Source organism: Sus scrofa, chromosome 1, assembly GCF_000003025.6.
Source record: "Sus scrofa isolate TJ Tabasco breed Duroc chromosome 1, Sscrofa11.1, whole genome shotgun sequence".
NCBI lineage: Eukaryota > Metazoa > Chordata > Mammalia > Artiodactyla > Suidae > Sus > Sus scrofa.
In genome coordinates, this window is record NC_010443.5 from 268,642,394 (window position 1) to 268,661,320 (window position 18,927).

At 54.6% G+C, this 18,927-nt stretch overlaps 1 protein-coding gene and 1 long non-coding RNA gene across 13 annotated transcripts in view; one reads left to right on the forward strand and one right to left on the reverse strand.

The window, feature by feature from the left end:
- On the reverse strand, positions 7,839-14,480 carry LOC102165879. Its single transcript, XR_301495.3, has 3 exons — positions 11,498-14,480; positions 8,255-8,353; positions 7,839-8,158 (listed from the first exon to the last, which is right to left on the reverse strand). It is a non-coding gene; the product is annotated as an uncharacterized LOC102165879 (long non-coding RNA).
- Positions 10,652-18,927, forward strand: part of DNM1 (dynamin 1) — a 49,189-nt gene continuing 40,913 nt past the window's right edge. For 11 of the 12 annotated variants that reach the window (XM_021069568.1, XM_005660472.3, XM_005660474.3 and 8 more), the window contains exon 1: positions 10,675-10,941. In XM_021069568.1, coding sequence (XP_020925227.1) covers positions 10,781-10,941 — 161 coding nt within the window. In that variant the 5' untranslated portion in view covers positions 10,675-10,780. Of the gene's footprint in view, positions 10,942-18,927 lie in introns of all 12 variants that reach the window. The other variant, XM_005660471.3, reaches the window with a different exon arrangement.

An 18,927-nucleotide genomic window follows, 5' to 3' on the forward strand; every position in this document is an offset into this window, starting at 1 on the left:
GATCAAGGGCCCCGCGCGGGGCTGGGATGGGAGGGGCGTGCAGCTGTACATTAGGGGACTGAGACCGGGCGAGAAGGCGATCGGCATAGCGGGGCAGAAGAATTTGCCCTAAAAGGTATGGGAGGTGGGTTTGAAAGTTACTGTTTTTTCCCCCTAGGATTTGACTCGGGGGCGGGTGAGGAGGGCTGAGTTCAATGGTTAAAACAACCACAACAAAACCCGGCGCGCATCCTGCCCCCGAATGGTGCTGCCAGCAAAGACCCTTTAATTACGACTCCGTCCTGCGCCCCGGCGCCCTTCCCAATGGCCCCCACTTCGAGTCACCGAGCTGCGTTACTAAATAGCAATCTCTCTCCCCTTTGCAGTTACTCAAAGCCGTCCTCAACTCTTAACAGCCCCAGGCAATGCGCTCACTTTGCTTTAGGCGCAGACCACATGCCGCACGGCGCATGGTGGCGCTAGGGATGCGCAGACCTGAGGTCCACCCAAGGAGACCCGAGTGTCAACCAATCACTGCAGTCATGTGACCAGTGCTTCCCTAAAGCTCGGGACCCGCTCTACCGCCGCCCCGGGCGGCCGCACAGAGGTGCCTAACTCTGCTTGGACTTAGGCGGGAGGGCTGGGCGCGGCTAGACTCAGGGGACTTCGCGCCTTGGGCGGAAGGGCAACCAGGCTTTGAACACGGGCCTGAAGAGTTGGGTTTTATCTATGGAGGGCAGGGAGCGCTAGAGAAGAGAGTGTGACAGCATCGTATCCACCCAGATTAGAACGCTCGGCTCCAGTGAGAACCAAGGAAGAAGGGGTGGGGTCAAGTCAAGATCGCCCAGGCTTCCAAACAGATAGATCTATCTGGGACCTCGGAGGGGTCCGGGATTGAATTGGGGTCCCGCTGCCTTGTGGCTAGGCGCCCCTGGCGGACCTGAGCCTTTCTTCGTCTGTAAAATGAGTACCCCCTCCCGGGGGAAGAGTTGTATGTGTGAGGATGCTATTACATAACGTTTAGCACTGGCACCTGGCACAGGGCGAGCTTAGCAAATTGCCAAAGTACAAAAAGCTAAAAATAATGTTCGTGGTGGTAAAGGTAGAGAAGCCAGCACTGGATTCCTGTGTTGGTTCACCTTTCCAGAAAGCATTCTGCAAATTCTCCATCAAGACTCTTGAACGCCTTGAACACCTTGCCCCTTGATCTGGTCACCCCACTTATAGGAATCTAGCCCAAGAAAATAATCAGAAAGAAGTCTTTTCAAAACCCAGCAAGTCACTCACAGAAACATGATTTATCATAGCTGTCTGGAAAATAATCAACTTTGGGGAACAGCTAAATAAAGCATTGGTGTCCGCCTCCTAAGGCACACAGCCTTCAGGAATTATTTCAAAGGATTTTTTCATATTTTTAATTTTTATTTTTGTGTTTTTAAGGCCACACCTGCGGGATATGGAGGTTCCCAGGCTAGAGGTTGAAACGAAGCTGTAGCCAGCGGTCTACACTACAGCCTCAGCAACGCCGGATCCTTAACCTACTGAGCAAGGCAGGGATCGAACCTGCGTCCTCATGGATGCTAGTCAGATTTGTTTCCACTGAGCCACAATGGGGACTCCTCAAAGGATTTTGTTTATTATTATTATTATTATTTTGCCTTTTCTAGGGCCACTTCTGCGGCATATGGAGGTTCCCAGGCTAGGGGTCTAATTGGAGCTGTAGCTGCCAACCTACACCAGAGCCACAGCAACGCGGGATCTGAGCTGTGTCTGCGACCTACACCACAGCTCACGGCAACGCCAGATCCTTAACCCACTGAGCAAGGCCAGGGATCGAACCTGCAACCTCATGGTTCCTAGTCAGATTCGTTAACCACTGTGCCACAACCGGAACTCCAAAGGATTTGCTGTTATTTTTATTTAATTTTTTTTGTCTTTTAGGATTCTGTTGTTATTGTTGTCGTTGTCTTTCATCTTTTGAGGGCTGCACCCACAGCATATGGAGATCCCTGGCTAAGGGTCTAATCAGAGTTACAGCTGCTGTTCTGTGCCAGAGCCACAGCAACACCAGATCCAAGCTGCATCTGCGACCTACACCACAACTCATGGCAACCCAACGCCAGAACCTTAACCCACTGAGCGAGGCCAGGGATCGAACCTGCAACCTCATGATTCCCAGTCGGATTCGTTTCCACTGCGCCATGGAACTCCCAGGATTTTGTTTTAAATGAGGGTTGCCACGTTTATTTCAGGTTCTCTCTTGTTTTTTTTGTCTCTTTGTTTGATTGATTGATGTTTCTTTTTCTTTTTCCCGTGTGGTAGTATGTGGGAATTCCTGCACCAAGGATCGAACCTACACTGCACAGCAGTGAGAACGCAGGAGCCTCAACCTGCTAGGCCATCAGAGAACTCCCTCAAAGGATATTTGAACATTCACATTGATGATGTGAAGTCAACTCAGCAGGTTACAAAACTGCATACACATTATGTCCTGGTTTTAGAAAGGAGAAATATACGTGTGTAGTGGGTCTGTGGGAGAGATGGCTTTCTCTCTCTCTCTCTCCTTTTTTTTTTTTTTTTTTCAATTTGCTGTGATCAGTTTGGATAACTTTATCATGGGGAGGGAGAGGACATTTTTTTTTGAAGGTATATGACCTTGTGCTGCCTCCTTGAAAACCAGACTAGATCGTGGATGGGAACACTCTGGGGACATTTTGTGGCTAGACTCATGTTAACTGCTTTTAACAAATCCCTTGCAGGCAAAGTCCTTTAATGTAGTATGTTCAGAGGGAGAGGTCCCATCTCTCTGAAGTTTGTGGATGCATGTCTCCTGGAGACTTTGATTTTTTTTTTTTTTTTTGTCTTTTTAGGGCTGCACGCACAGCATATGGAGGTTCCCAGGCTAGGGGTTGAATCGGAACTACAGCTGCTGGCCTACACCACAGCCACAGCAATGCAGGATCTGAGCCACATCTGCAGCCTACACCACAGCTCATGGCATCGCTGGATCCTTAACCTGCTGAGGGAGGCCAGGGATCGAACATGCACCCTTATGGATGCTAGTCAGATTCATTAACCACTGAGCCACGACGGGAATTCCTTGCCTCTAATGTGAGATGCACCTCTATCATGAAATAGACTCATACTCTGTGGACCTATGTCCAGACCTTTTCTGTTCCAAGAATCTACCTGTCTCTTCCCATGATGATATCACATAATGGGATTATTATAGTTTTGGAATAAATTTGAATGCCTGACAGCGCAATCCCCCTGATATTATTATGCTTTTTAAATTTTTCTTGCCAGTTCCCAATCATGTAAATTGGGGAGGGGGGTTACAGAATGATTTTTGTCAAACTTTGCCCCTGCCTCCTGTCCCTCTCACAATCCTACCAAAATTTCCATTGGCGTTACAGGAAATGTGTTTAAGTTGGAGAAGCACAGCCATCTTTATCCCAAGCTTTTCAGTTAAAGAACAAGATAGGAAAAAAAAAAAAAAAACAAGATAAGTATCCATCTTCTTAAGCCTTGTGTATATTATGGTTTTGCAGGTTTCTTGATGTGGCATTTGCACAGTTTCTATGGTAGCTATTGTTGCCATTTTCCTTGTAAGCTTGCTTTCTTTCCTTTTTTTTTTTTTTTTTTTTTTTTTTTTTTTTTTTTTTGCTTTTTAGGACCACACCCATGGCATATGGAAGTTCCCAGGCTAGGAGTTGAACTGGAGCTGCAGCTGCTGGCCTACATCACAGCCACAATAACTCAGGATCTGAGCCAAGTCTGCAACCTGCGCTACAGCTCGTGGCAATGCTGGATTCTTTTTTTTTTTTTTTTTTTTTTTTTTTTTTGTCTTTTCGCCTTTTCGAGGGCCACTCCCATGGTATATGGAGATTCCCAGGCTAGGGGTCTAATCAGAGCTGTAGCCACAGGCCTACGCCAGAGCCACAGCAACACGGGATCCCAGCTGCGTCTGCAACCTACACCACAGCTCACGGCAACACCGGATCCTTAACCCACTGAGCGAGGCCAGGGATCAAACCTGCAACCTCATGGTTCCTAGTCGGATTCATTAACCACGGCACCACGAAGAGAACTCCAATGCTGGATTCTTAACCCACTGAGCAGGGCCAGGGGTCGAACCCGGATCTTCATGGACACTAGCTACATTCATTTCCTCTGAGCCACGACGGGAACTGCCTGGTATGCCTTCTAACCAGCTATTAATGATGCTGTCTTTATCCTGTCACTTGCTACTTCCTCCCCTTATTTCTTCCCTCGCTAATGTCAGGTGCCTCTTAACAGTAGGATGCAGCTGCTGAGTTGTCCCCATGCCCGTGGGACACTAGCTCGGAGCCCTGCACATCATAGTTGCCTGGGGAAGGTGGATTAATGAGCAAACGAATGAATAAATGAATGACTCTGGGATGCTCTTTCCTCCCTCATCCTTGGGTCGATGTTCATCACAGCAGCTCTTCCTCCTTGACAACCCGGGTCCCTCACTGCACAGAGGCAAGGCCCGTCGAGGCCAGCACTGCACTCCAAGGCAGGAAATAAACTGCACCCACAACCAGTCCTCAGGAAACCCAGGAACACGGGAGTTCCCTGGTGGCCTCGTAGCAAGGGATCCAGCATTGTCACTGCTGTGGCTCAGGTCACTATTATAATGCAGGTTCCATCTCTGGCCTGGGAACTTCTGCCTGCTTTGGGGGCAGTGGCCGGGGCAGGGGTGATGCGGGAGGAGAGATGAGGGAGGGAGGGAAAGAGAGAGGGGAGGGGGAGAGAGAGGGACTGAGACCTCAGGAACAGTCTGTGCTCCATGACAGCTTCAGATCAGACTAGAACAGAGAAAAATATAAGACTATATGCTCGTTGTGTGGCCTCCCCAGGAGCTGCCACCCACTTGCAACTTTGACCTATAAATAAGTGGAGTGAGGGGGAGACAGAGAACAGAGACGGGGGTGGCAGGGCAGGCACAGCCTTCTTGCTGCCCCTACCTCCCAGTGACCCAGGGCAGGAGCCCTCCTCACTTTGCGTCTAAGTTTGGCATCTCTGCTGGACAGGACTGGCTTGCCGGTAACAGGCCGATGCCCTACTCACGTCCAGGTTCAGCCCCCGCAGCCGCCTTCTGTCCCTAAAAGAACCATATTTCTCTCACCATGCTCACCCTCTCCTCTCACCTGTCGCCAGGCTGACTCCTGTCCAGTCTTTCCAGCTCAGTTTAAGCATCACCTCCTCTGAAAGCTTTCTGTGATTGCCAGATATACCCTCAAAGCCCTCTGTCCACATAACTGGGCAAACAGAACCCACTGGGGCCAGGGGTTCCAAGAAGCTGAACCATGGAGAGAACAGACCCCCAGTTCTGACCGCTGGACCTAGCTCTGTCCCTCCTACAAATCCTGGCGTGTTTATAGTCCTTCACGTTCCCCCCAGAGGGGACATCTTTTGCCACCTTCATGAGGCTGAAGTGTTTTTTGTTTTTTGTTTTTTCCTTGCCTTTTGTTGTCTTTTTGCCTTTACTGGGGCCACTCCCGTGGCACATGGAGGTTCCCAGGCTAGGGGTCTAATCAGAGCTGTAGCTGCCGGCCTACGCCAGAGCCACAGCAACACCAGATCCGAGCCGCATCTGCAACCTACACCACAGCTCACAGCAACGCCGGATCTTTAACCCACTGAGCAAGGCCAGGGATTGAACCCGCAACCTCATGGTTCCTAGTTGGATTCGTGAACCACTGCGCCATGATGGGAATTCTGAGGCTGAAGTTTCTTTAGACAGTACGGTGTAATGATCATTATAATAACACTATTTTGTAGCTCTAATTATTCGCTGTCCAGGCACTGTTCTCACGTTTACCTGAATTATTATTATTATTATTTTTTGTCTTTTTAGCTATTTCTTGGGCCGCTCCCGCGGCATATGGAGGTTCCCAGGCTAGGGGTCCAATCGGAGCTGCAGCCACTGGCCTACACCAGAGCTACAGCAACGCGGGATCCGAGCTGCGTCTGTGACCTACACCACAGCTCACGGCAACGCCGGATCCTTAACCCACTGAGCAAGGGCAGGGACCGAACCCTCAACCTCATGGTTCCTAGTTGGATTCGTTTACCACTGCGCCACGACGGGAACTCCTACCTGAATTATTATACATCACTTAATCCCCTCACACAGTGCTCTGAGTTAGGTAATATTATTATTCCCTTTTTACAGATGAAGAAACGGAAGTGAGGTGACTTGCCCAAGGTCATTGGGTTAGACAGTGGTAGGGGTGGGATTGCAGTCTAGTTTCAGAGCCATGCCCTTGAACCTCGGCATACAAGGGCAACTGCCTTGTTCTAGGCTTATGGGGAATGCCTCATTGTAAGATGGGGCAGTGCAAATACAGATCCCTGAACCATCAGTGCCCAAAAGCCCCTGGGAAATCTTGACGCCCAGCCCCCAGAGACACAGAGGAGGGCATTGTGTGTGCCTCAGCCTGGCCCAGCTGCTCCCTCAGCAGTGACCTTGCCCCAGACACAGCCAGGTGTCTTGGCTTCATGCACCTGGTCTGCTCTGCTTGTCTTTCTCTCCCCAGTGAACCTGCATTTTAGCAGGACAAGTCCTGCATCTTATTAACCTCTCATCCCCCTGTATCTTGCTTGAAATCTGGTATGAAGTAGCCACTGATCAATACTTGCTGAAGAATAAATGAATGAATGAATCCAGAGGCCACACCCTGAGTAGATTTAGTAACTAAATATAATGGCCTTTTTTTTTTTTTTTTTTTTTTTTTGGTCTTTTTGCCTTTTCTAGGGCTGCTCCCATGGCATATGGAGGTTCCCAGGCTAGGGGTCGAATCAGAGATGCAGCCTCTGGCCTACACCAGAGCCGCAGCAATGCCAGATCCTTAACCCACTGAGCAAGGCCAGGGATTGAACCTACAATGTCATGGTTCCTAGTCAGATTCGTTAACCACTGAGCCACGATGGGAACTCCTAAATATAATGGCTTGATTCAGGAACTGTATTATAAGGCCACTGTGCAATTCAATACAATCAGCATTTATTGAGTACCTGCTGTATGCCCAATAGAAACCCCACCAGAAGGGACTAGTGTTGGAGTTTCCTGGCGGCTCATTGGGCTAAGGACCCAGTGTTGGCACTGCCTTGGCTTGGGTCACAGCTGCGTGCAAGTTCAATCTCTGGCCGGGGAACTTCCACATGCCACAGGTGCAGCCAAAAAAATAAAAGTATATAGGTTACAAGTGCTAGGGCAGTACAGGATATAAACCTGGGCGCCCCGAATCTTACCCCTCCATTCACGTCTGCATTCCATCACTTCCTGGCTTCGTGACTTTAGTCACAGTCTTCTTTGTGCCTCTGCGGAGGGGAGCGAGTAAGAATGTCTCCCTCCTGAGGGTTGAAAATCTCAGCTTAGTAACCTGGCCCCGGGGTTGGGGGGGGGAGATGCCCAGTGAGTGGTCTTGCTGCTGACCTGCCGGCCCAGGTGGTGGCTACAGCTTCAGGGGCTCCAGAGAGCGGTCTCCCCTATTAGTACGCAAAGTGGAGGGTCAAGGCCATTTGTAAGACTCTCATTTCACTCACTGGCTTCCAGGGCCCCCAGCTTCTCAGCACCTGGGAGAACCATCTGCAGTAGCCCTTCCTCGGTCCTTGCCAAGCCCTGTGAGAGTGAGGCCAGGGCAGATTTCAGATTTGTTTCCTTTCTGATTCCATACCTTTTTTTATTTTTATTTTATTTTACTTTTAGGGCCACACCTGCGGCACATGGAGGTTTCTGGGCTAGGGGTTCAATCAGAGCCACAGCCGCCAGCCTACACCACAGCCACAGCAACATCAGATCCGAGCCACATCTGCAGCCTACACCACAGCTCACAGCATCGCCGGCTCCTTAACCCACTGAGTGAGGCCAGGAATGGAGCTCACAACCCCATGGTTCCTAGTTGGATTCATTTCCGCTGCGCCACGACAGGAACGCCTCTGATATCTTTGCTTGTGCCAATTCCTCTGCCCAGAACATCAACCCTCAGCCACATACGCCTGCACCCCTGCAGTGGCATTTTATCCTTCCACTCTTCAAGTCAGCACAGTCATTTTTAGTGGACCAGGAGACAAAACCAGAGCCCTGCCAAACAGTGGGAAACTAAACTATGCAGCCGTGATCAAGGAATGTGGCCAATCTGTTCTTACACTGAAAGACATCAAAGACATACTGTTACTTAAAATAAAAAAAAGCAAATTGCATATAACCATATTATATTAGAGCTTCTCCGACTTTGATGAGTACCCTCATCTCCTGGGCTCTTGGTTCTCGTTCAAGGTAGGTTGTCATCCAGCAGGTCATGAGTGAAGGCGGGGATGCTGCATTTATAATATGAGCCCATTTCTGTAAAAAACAAAATGAAACAAAACGAATATATATGGGATCAGCTAGATAATCAACTCTAAATAACAGTGATCTCTGGGTGGGAGGATGACCAGCAGTTTTCAAATACTGTGTGAGGTCGGAATTTTACAAGGTAATTAGGAAATTTACCTATTGCAATTAGGACAAACACCCCAGCGGTAACAGCGCCCTCTAGGCAGACATCTGTAACCTGCACCCTCTCCTTGAATGAATGGCTCCCCTCCAGGCTCCTCTGGTTCTCCTTTCTGCCCTCTCTGGTTCACAGCGCATAAGCACCGGCAGGCTTGGAGCAGCTGCACAGGACATGTGCTGTGTGTGGCTCACACTCCGGCTGTCTGGAAGGCTGTCATCATCTCCATGCTCAAAGCAGCCATTTAATACGGGTCTCCTTTATACCAGGCCAGAGTCACGGCCTTTGCAGGCGTTCTGATCTATCGTTATCCCCATTCCCCAGATTAGATAACTGAGGCTCAGAAGGGATCTGGATGGTAGACTCATCGAAGGCCCTGACCAGTCTTCTGGGATAGAGTTTGCCTAGTCTCCTCTGCCTGCCTGGGAAATGGGGTACCCCTCGCTTCCATCAGGTGTCTGCTCACATTTTGGGGGGCCGGGGTGGGGACCGCACCTTCTGTATATGGAAGTTCCTGGGCGAGGGTCGAATCCAAGCTGGCACTGCCGGCCTATTCCACAGCCACAGCCATGCAGGATGTCAGTTACATCTGCAACCTAACGCCGGATCCTTAACCCACTGAGTGAGGTCAGGGATCGAACCCACATCCTCATGGATACTAGTCAGGTTATTAACCCCCTGAGCCACAAGGGGAACTCCCTCTGCTCACGTTTTTACCAGAGTCCTCCCCCAATCACCCTATCAAAATAGCAACATTGCCCTCGCCTCCAACCTTCCCTAGCTTTTTTGTTTTCCAAAGCTCCCATCTCTATCTGACAATTCTATTTATTGGCTTGTTTGTGCCTTGTCCTCTTTTTTCCACTAGACTGTTAGCCAGATGTGGGTAAGGATTTTGTTCATTGTGCTCATTGCTTTATCTCTGGAGTCTAGCAGAGCCCCTGGTCAATAAATATGCCTCACACGGGTGCATGAGTGACCGTCTCTGCCTCACAGGCCACTGATCTGCCAGCGCTGCGGCCACTCTGTTCACACACAGGGTGACCCACAACAGCACGGGACAGGCTGGCCTCTCTTTCCTAGCCTCCTAATGGGGAATCCAAATTAGGTTCCTTAAGGGCAGAGGTGGATGGCTAGGCCTGGGGCCCCATGGTCTCTCCATGCGACAAGGATACCAGGGGTAGGGCTGTGGGAGTCCTAGATTCAAATCCCACTGTTTTACCACCACCGTGATGGATGGGTTTGGAAAAGGCTGCCACTTTCCCAAATGAGAAGGCCCAACTCTCCCAAGAAGGGTCTTCCCAGCATCATGCACTTTGTACTTGTGGTTCACTTGGGCTGGCATGCTCCTCCCCCCTGATCTGCCTGCCTGTGGCTGGTTCCTTCTCATCATTTAGGTCTCCCCTCCATACCACCTTCTCAGGGAACCCCCCTAATCTCCCAGGCTAAAGAGGCCTCTTTGCACCCACACAGGTACCCCTCTTCACACCCCTTGTGTATTTCTTCCATCCCTATTAGTATAAGCTATTTTCACTTGCACTGTTTCATGTACCTATTTATTCATTTACTGTCTGTCCCCACCACCTGGAAGTTAAGATCTATGAGGGTGGAGACCTTGGTTGTCTTGCTCACTGCTGTGTCTCCAGTGCCTCGGACAGGGTCTGGCTTATAAGTAGGTGTTCCGTAAATTTTCATTGAATTCATGTTCTGTTATCTTCTCATTCTAGAAACAGGGAAACTGAGGCCCAAGGAGGGGAAGGGACAGGCCAGAGATGAATTAGTGTCAGGACGTACAGTAGAAGGCAGTGAGGCCAAGTGACACTCCAGGTCACTGAGACTGTGACCTCGCAGGAGGCCCATCTCTCCAAGCCTCAGTTTCCCCATCTGGAAGATGGAGTAAGGCAGCCATGACAACCATCCGTGGGGCCCGGTACGAAGACTGCCTAGTGCCTAGGACATTTTGCCCATTTACAGGAACGACATCTACTGCGAAGCCTTCGCCCCCCCCACCCCCGCCCAGACACGGCTCCAGCGCCCCAAAAGCCGCAGAAGGAGAAAACTACAATCCCCATGGTGCAGCGGCGGGCGCCTGCGCATGGCTGCCGGCCCGCAGCACTTTGGGCGCCCTCTAGCGGCACCCTGGCGCAGCGCTCCGCTCCGATCCCCGAGGGGCGGGGGACCCGCGGCGCAGGCAGTCGGAGCGCGCGGCTGCAGCGGCGGAGCCGAAGCCGAGAGCACCAGCGGCGGCCGCATCGCAGCCCGCGGGGCCCGCCGCAGCCATGGGCAACCGCGGCATGGAGGATCTCATCCCGCTGGTCAACCGGCTGCAGGATGCCTTCTCTGCCATCGGCCAGAATGCGGACCTCGACCTGCCGCAGATCGCCGTGGTGGGCGGCCAGAGCGCCGGGAAGAGCTCGGTGCTCGAGAATTTCGTAGGCAGGTAGGAGCGGCGCGCCCCTGAGCGCGGACTCCCCCAGCTCGGGTCCTCCCGGCCTTCGCCACCCGGCCCCGACGGCGCCGCGACCTCACAGCCCCAGGCTGGGCGCCGCGGATCGCGCGCCCCCCACCTCCAGCCCGAAGGAGGCGGCCCTCCCCTCCCCAAGAGCCCCTCAGGGGCGCAGCACCCCCTCCTTGTCCGCAAACGTCAAGCCGGCGACCACGGGATCACGCCCCCCTCCTCCGCCCCATCCTTTAGGGAAGACAGCGCTGTGCCAAGAGACCCTGGTAAAGGACTGTCCCCCACCCCCCACCCTCCATGGGCACTGAGGGGCCTGCATTACTCAGCACCTCCCTACGGCTCTGGCGGGGGGGGGTCCCTTAAAGCGGGCAGCGTCCCCAGGGCAGTTCCCCCACCCCCAGGCTCTACGGAGGACAGCTCCCTCCCTTCACGGGAATTCCTGGACCTTGGCAGGGGACACCCCCCCAATTGCCCCTGGGAGAAGACATAGCCCCCTGGGCATGTCACACAGCCTCCCCCCGCCGTCACACACACACACCTCTGCGGCCCCAGCCGCCATCCGTGCGCAGCGCGGAAGAAGGGGGAGGCGCGGGCTGCAGGATGGGTTGGGGGGGATCCTTTACTGAGCAGCCGGCCCCTTGCCCCGCCGCCGCCCCTGGGTGGGGTGGGGGGCGCCTGTCAGTGTTGTTCTCCCCTTGGCCTGGCAGAGGAATTGTAATGGAGGGAGAAGGCGGCGGAGGGCAGAGATGACTAAGACAGGGAGGCAGGATGGCGGGGAGGAGGGGGGGGGAGCCATTTGCACAACCTAATCCCCCTCCTGCCTCTGATCCCACAAGGCGCTGGGAGGGCCAGGTGGCAGGGAGTGGGGGGCAACCACAAAGACAAAGGACCCCGGGTTTAGGGAGGCAGGCAGGGTCGTGACCCCCCCAGGGTTCCCCAAGAAAGGGGAGGTGGAGATGGCTTTTCGGGTGCTGAGAAGGAGAGAGGGGGCGCTCTCCTGGTGCTGGAGGTGGGGGGTGCTGGGCAGACTGAGGGAGGAGGCAGGAGAATTGACACTGACCTCCCCCCTCTGTCATCTCCCTCTCTCACCTTCATCAGAAACCCTAGCTTTCTTCCAATGACCTTCATGGCTAAAGAAGCCAATGGCACATGGGAGAGGGAGGCAGGCAGAACTTCCCCCTCAGAGGGACGCAGTTCTGGGGCAAAACATCCTGGGTCCAAGCCAGGCTCTGCTGTGAAACCTCAGGCGAGTCACTACCCTCTCTGAGCCTCTGTTTCACCATCTCCAGTGCGGACAGCCAGGCTGGAGAGGTCCTGCCTCTTAAATGACCTGGGAAGCCCAGCACCAACCCCAGGGGCGAGAGGAGAGGGTCCTGCCTGGAGCCATGTATCTGTGAGCTGTTGGAAAGCCACTGTGGGGGTGGCCAGACCCATCTGGTCAGCAGAGAGGGGTGCCGTCTGTTTCCAGGGGACGGACTCCCACAGAACCCCCCCCTCCTGCTCATGTGACACCCCCCCTCCCCAGAGCTGCAGAGACACCAGCATGAGACACACAGATGGGCCCCTTTCCTAAGGGCCGGCAGTCAGAGTCCAGGGAGGGGGGGTGAACCCTGGAGACAATAAAGCCCTGAGGCCTTGGTGCTGTAAATGACACGGACACCCAGCACTTTACAGTGTGCAAACCACAGTCCTTCCTTCCATCCGCTGGACGGCTGCTGAACCCCTGCTCTGTGCCTGCTGCGTGCTCTGCGCAGGGGCTGCAGAGGGGAAGGTGACCCCAGCAGCCGTCTGCTGAGCCCTTCCCACAGGCCCCACACCATGCTCTATAGGCTGGGTCACACAGCCTCATGAGGCAGGTGCCCTGGTGGTCCTCCCGCAGGTGAGGAAACAGACCCTGAGGTTGGAGGCCTTGCCCAAGGTCACACAGCCAGGAAGGACAGCATCTATTAGACTCCCATGTCCAGCCCACCCAGTCTGAGCACCAAGCTTTGCACTGAGCTCGGGGACGTGCAGGTGTGGGGGCCCCATTTTCCGCATCTGGGGAATGGACACACTGACAGCTGCCGCCCTGCCTTCCTGATCTTGGCTGTGGGGCTCCAGGGAGCTCAAGGGTGGCAAAGCCCTCTTTTGTAAACATGTGGGAGGGAGCTGTGGATAGGTTTGGGGACACACCTGGACGGTGGCCTCTTGGAGCGCACTGTCCAGCAGAGAGGTGCCAGTGGGGAGACAGGCCCGGCCACCGTCTGCAACTGTTCGCTTGTCAGCTGGTGGAAAAGATGTGGACTCTGCTGGGGAGGCCGGGGCCCTCTTTCCACCCTCTGCCACCCAGTACCCGTTGATGGTGGGTGCACAGGGTCACCAGATGAGGCAGGCCCCTGGCAGAGCAGGAGGCTGGGCCTGGGGCTAAGGAGTGAATGGGGAGGTATGGCTTGATACTCGTGAAAGCCAGCAAGGAGGCCAGGGCTGGAGTGCAGATAAAATGTGAGCATTTTGCCAGGGCCCCAAGCTTCCCTTTGTCTGCCCCCCGCCGCGAGCCCCCTCCCCACAACATCTGTCCAGCCCCAAGTCCAGCATCCTGGAAGAGGCTTCCAGGCTCCTGTGCCCCTGGCCTCGCTCATTCTAGTGCCCAGGCCTGCTGGCAGTTGGGCAGTGCCCAGCTTCCCTCCAGCTTGACCCCTGGTGAAGCCAAGGCCAGTGGGAATGTGGCAGAGGGGCTGAGGGCTCGGGCTCTGGCATCAGACCTGGGTTTGTAGCTCAGCTCTGCCACTTACAAGCTGGGCACTATTGAGCATGGTTTTGAAGCCCTGCTCAGCCCTGCTTGCTCTGCCGTGGCTCTCAAGCTCCCGACCTAGGGCTGGGTCCCCAGACCCGTGAGCATGGTAACAGTGGCTCTGCCTCCCGAGGCTTTCCGGGAGTCAACCCCCCATGGAGAGGAAGTGGAAAATACTCCAGAGGAAACAGAGGCTGCTCCAGGCCGGGCTGGGCTCCCGGGCACCCAGGAGGAGCCTGCTGTCAGCTCTGCAATGGAGGTGGCCCAGATAGCTGCCCAGGACCCTGCCAGGACTTGCCTGGGGCTAGGCTGTGACTTCATTCCCCTTTTAACAGAGGGGAAACTGAGGCTGGTTCCCTCCGTCATTCAGCAGACATCCACGGAGTGTCCATGATGTCTCGGCACTGGGGATTTCATAGTAGAAAAGACAGAAGCTCGCCTTCCAGAGGGGAAGCTCTGAAATAGTAAACACAGGCACACGGACGTGCGTGTAGGTGAGGAAGGCAACCCGGGAGTGCGGTCAAGGCCAGGAGGGAGAAGGGCTGCGTTCCACAGGGAGGTCCGAAAAGGTTTTTAGGAGGCAGTGGCATCTGGGATGAGAACTGAGGGGTGAGAAACCACATGACTATCTGGAGCAAAGCATTCTGGGCTGAGGGGAAAGCAGATGCAAAGGCCCTGGGGCAGCAATGAATTTGGTGTGTTGAAAGAACAGAGAAGAGGAGTTCCCGTCGTGACTCAGTGGTTCACAAATCCGGCTAGGAATGATGAGGTTGTGGATTCAATCCCTGGCCTTGCTTAGTGGGTTAAGGATCCAGCGATGCCATGAGCTGTGTTGTAGGTTGCAGACGAGGCTCAGATCTGATGTTTCTGTGGCTGTGGGATAGGCCGGCGGCTACAGCTCCGATTAGACCCCTAGCCTGGGAACCTCCATATGCCTCGGGAGCGGTCCTATAAAAAGCAAAGACACAATAATAATAATAATAAATAAAAATAAAATAAAGAACAGAGAAGAAATACTGTGGCTGGTGTTTGGTAAACAGGGTAGCCACGGCTTGGCAGGGGTAGATCTCCAAGATCCTCAGATTATGCTGAGGAGCTGGGTTTGTTTTCATTATCGTCAGAGGCTTTTAAGTAGTGGGGTGACTTGAGCTGATTCCAGCAAGTGTGTGATTTGGGGAGGGGGCGGGAGACAGCTGAGGAGGCTGCTTCGTGGGGGGCGAAGGTGACGGGGGCCTGGACCAGGGCTTTAGCAGAGAGAGGAAGAGACTGATGGGGTTCAGGATGTATTTGGGAGGAAGATCCCACGGACCCTGCCGGGGAATGGGATGTGGACGGTGTGAAAAGTGGAATCCCAGATGCCTTCAGCGCCTCTGACCCTGGATGGGTGTTGTTGCCATTAATGGAGGAACAGGTTGGGGGGGGTGGAAGGTGATAAGGAGTTTGGTTTTGAACTTGTTGTGTCTGAGATGTCAGGTGGGCAGTGTGGTAATGCAAGTCGGAAGCTCAGGAGAAAGGCGGCAGGTGGAAATAGAAATTTGGAAGAGATGGGTGGAAACCTGTGAGCATAGATGAGATCATCTCGGGGTAAGTGCAGACAGAGACTGTGTGGGCCCCCAGGACACCCCAGCATTTTGTCAGCAGATGCCAGGTACCCTAGGCTTCCCTTTGTCTGCCCCCCGCCGCGAGCCCCCTCCCCACAACATCTGTCCAGCCCCGAGTCCGGCATCCTGGAAGAGGCTTCCAGGCTCCTGTGCCCCTGGCCTTGCTCCCTCTAGTGCCCAGGCCTGCTGGCAGTTGGGCAGTGCCCACCTTCCCTCCGGCTTGACCCCTGGTGAAGCCAAGGCCAGTGGGAATGTGGCAGAGGGGCTGAGGGCTCGGGCTCTGGCATCAGACCTGGGTTTGTAGCTCAGCTCTGCCACTTACAAGCTGGGCACTATTGGGCATGGTTTCAAAGCCCTGCTCTGCTGCTGCTTCTCATCTGTAAAATGGGGATAATAACAGCCCCTCCGGAGTTCCCGTCGTGGCGCAGCAGAAACGAATCTGACTAGGAACCATGAAGTTGCGGGTTTGATCCCTGGCCTCGCTCGTGGGTTAAGGATCCGACGTTGCCGTGAGCTGTGGTGTAGGTTGCAGACTCGGCTTGGATCTGGCATTGCTGTGGCTCTGGCGTAGGCCAGCAGCAACAGTTCCAATTGGACCCCTAGCCTGGGAACCTCCATATGCCTCAGGTGCGGCCCTCAAAAGACAGAAAGACAACAACAATAATAATAATAATAGCCCCTCCCTCCCAGGATTGTGGCAAATGTTGAGATGGTGCCTGTGAAACACTCAGGGTAAGCTGTGGCACAGAGGACTTGCCCATTCTGTTCCCACTCAGGGCATAGATACTGGTTGGGAGGTGGGTGGGCTGGGGGAGGGTGGGGGAGGGGTGGGGGAGGGGACCCTCCTCCAGCCAGGAGGGGTCCGGGAGCCTGGTGCAGGAGCCTCTGCCCTCGTGACCCCTCCTACCCTGCTCAGGCCCCCGGCCACCTACCAATCCCCTTCCCCCTTCCTCTGTGCTCTCATCCCAGCAGGGACCAGTGCTGCCAGTCTCTGGCCTCCGAGAGCCCCTCCCTCTGTCAGCCCCAGCCCCAGCCACGGGGGACTGCCCACTCCCCACTCCTAAGCTCTGTCTCTTCCTCCGAACACTTTGGGCTACACCTTAGTGGTCCCATTTCCCAGATTTGGAGATTGAGGCCAAAGAGGACTAGGGGATGACTGAGACCTCGAAACTAGAAAGTCACTGACTGGAGGGGGCAGTGACACCTCCTTGGCACTCACAGTGAGCCAGCCAGGCCCTGAGGATACAGCTGTGAACCAGCCAGACCCAGGCTTGCTCTCAGGGGGCTCACAGCTGAGCAGGACAGACGGACACTAAATCACATAAGAAGCTCCTTTGTTGTGGATTTGAAAAGGGGGCCAGGAGCCTGACATTGAAGGGAGGGATGTCATCAGGGGGCCAGAGAAGGCATTTGAGCCTTTAGGTCTGGGCCTGAGCAAAGACAGGGCTGGGTCAGGCAAAGGAGTGAATCGCTCCAGGAGCGGGGTCCCACCTGAGCAAAGGCCAGTGGTGGGAGGGACCCCCGTGGGTCTGAAAACCCAGAGGAAGCGCATGTGGCCCAGTGAGGAGCAGAGGCCGCAATGAGACCAGAGGGTCGGGGACAGCCACCCCCACGCAGGCAGCCTCGCTCTGCTCACCCTTCTCCCCGCTCAGAGTGTGCGCCCCCCGCTAGACTTGCATGTCCGTCCCGGCCAGGCCATGACCTCCCCAACCCCCTGCCCCACCCCGCGGGCCCCCAAGGAACTGGGAATGAAAGGCGACTCTGGCAGACAGCATCTGATCCCGGCGCCAGGAGAATCGAGTTTCCCAGGCCTTGGCTGGGGTCGTGGGGTCGGAACCTGGGGGAGGGGGATGCCGGCGGGCGATGCTGTGGGGTCGGGGGGGGGCAGGAGTGGAGGAAGCCCGGCGCGGTCGGCGTTATGAGGCCTGGAACAGGAACAGAAGTGGAGCCCACGTGCCGTATGTCTAAATATCCCAGTTATAAATCAAGCTAAGGAACTGCTAAATACAATACCTCTGCCCTCCCGCCTAGACAAACACACCTGCAAAGCAACCTGGCAGACTGGTGTTGAATTTAGAATTTCCTCGGAGTTCTGTGGTGAGAGGTGACCTTGTAGGGACAGGTGGCCTCTCTTCTGCGGCTGCCCTCATAGTCCGGCTTCATGCATGTCCCAAGAAAGGATCCCCCCATTGGGCCAGCAGTGAGGGCAGCCCTCAGCTACAGACCCTAGAGGTAGGCTTGAGACCAAGAGAAAAATCCAGGGCCCTCTGTTTTTCCTAGACGGGGTGCACAGGCTCCAGCTGGGCACTCTGCTCGGTCCTTGGGAGCCCCCTTGCTTCACAGGGAAGGTGAGGCCAGAGATCCCAGGAGGGCTGGGGCCCAAGGTCAAGGCCCCGACTCCCCATGTTCAAGGGCAGTGCTGATTACTACCTGTAAGTGGAAGGAGCATCATCCCAGGTTTTCAGGTGGTGAAATGGCACAGAGAGGGGAGGGGACCTGCCTGAAGTCACCCCGGGAGGACAGGAACCAGCACAGGTCCCCTGCCTCCATGCGAATGAACTCCTACCCCCTCCCTGGCCTGAAAGCTGGCCGAAGAGTAAAGACAGTTGGGAGCAGTCAGCTTGGAATTACTACAAGCAAGAAAAAAAAGAGGAATATTGGCCTTGGAAGGTGTTTGAGACATTGTCCTATATGCATCTTCCCAGTGCCCAGGTCAGAGGTCCCGGAGTCAGCGCCCCCCGGCCTCTCATCCTCTCTGGCCAGTTCTGTCCATAAGCCCTGTGGATTCTACCCCGGCCCACCTCCTTTCTCTACCTTGGCTCCCACCCCCTTTGTCTTAGCACCAGCCAGTCTCCTCTCTTGCATTTGACAGCGCAGGACTCTCCATGGCCTCCCAATCTGATCCTCTCCTCGGCCCCCTGCCCTCCAAACAGAGCCTGAGCTTCTGAGCTGGGGCCCCTGAGGCCTGCCTTACCCAGCCCGGCTTCCCCTCCAGCCGCTCCCTCCTGGTCCACCTGAGTATGTTTTTTTGTTTTTGTTTCATTTTTGTCTTTTGTCCTTTTAGGGCTGCACCCGTGGCATATGGAGGTTCCCAGGCTAGAGGTAGAATTGGAGCTATAGCTACGGGCCTATACTGGAGCCACAGCAACGCCAGATCCAAGCCGCATCTGCCACCTACACCATAGCTCACGGCAACGCCGGATCCTTAACCCACTGAGCAAGGCCAGGGATCGAACCCGCAACCTCATGGTTCCCAGTCGGATTCATTTCCACTGCGCCAGAACAGAAACGCCACACCTGAGTGTTTTATAGTTCAAGGGGAAATGGGCTGTGTCCTCTCTCCTGAGCACCAGTGCCTGTGCTGCTTTCTGCTGGGAAGCTCTTCAGCTCACCTTCATCTTCTTCCTTCACTGGCTCATCCTCCAAGTCTCGCATCCACCGACACCTCCTCCAGGCTGCCTTCCCTGACCACCCTCTAGCCCATGACCTCAGTGTTGGGGGCGCAGGGCTCAGTTTTCTCCCAGAATGAGGAGCCATTGAAAGAGAAAAAGGCCCATAGTCTTGGGGGAACTCTTTTTTTCCCCTTGGTCTCAGTGT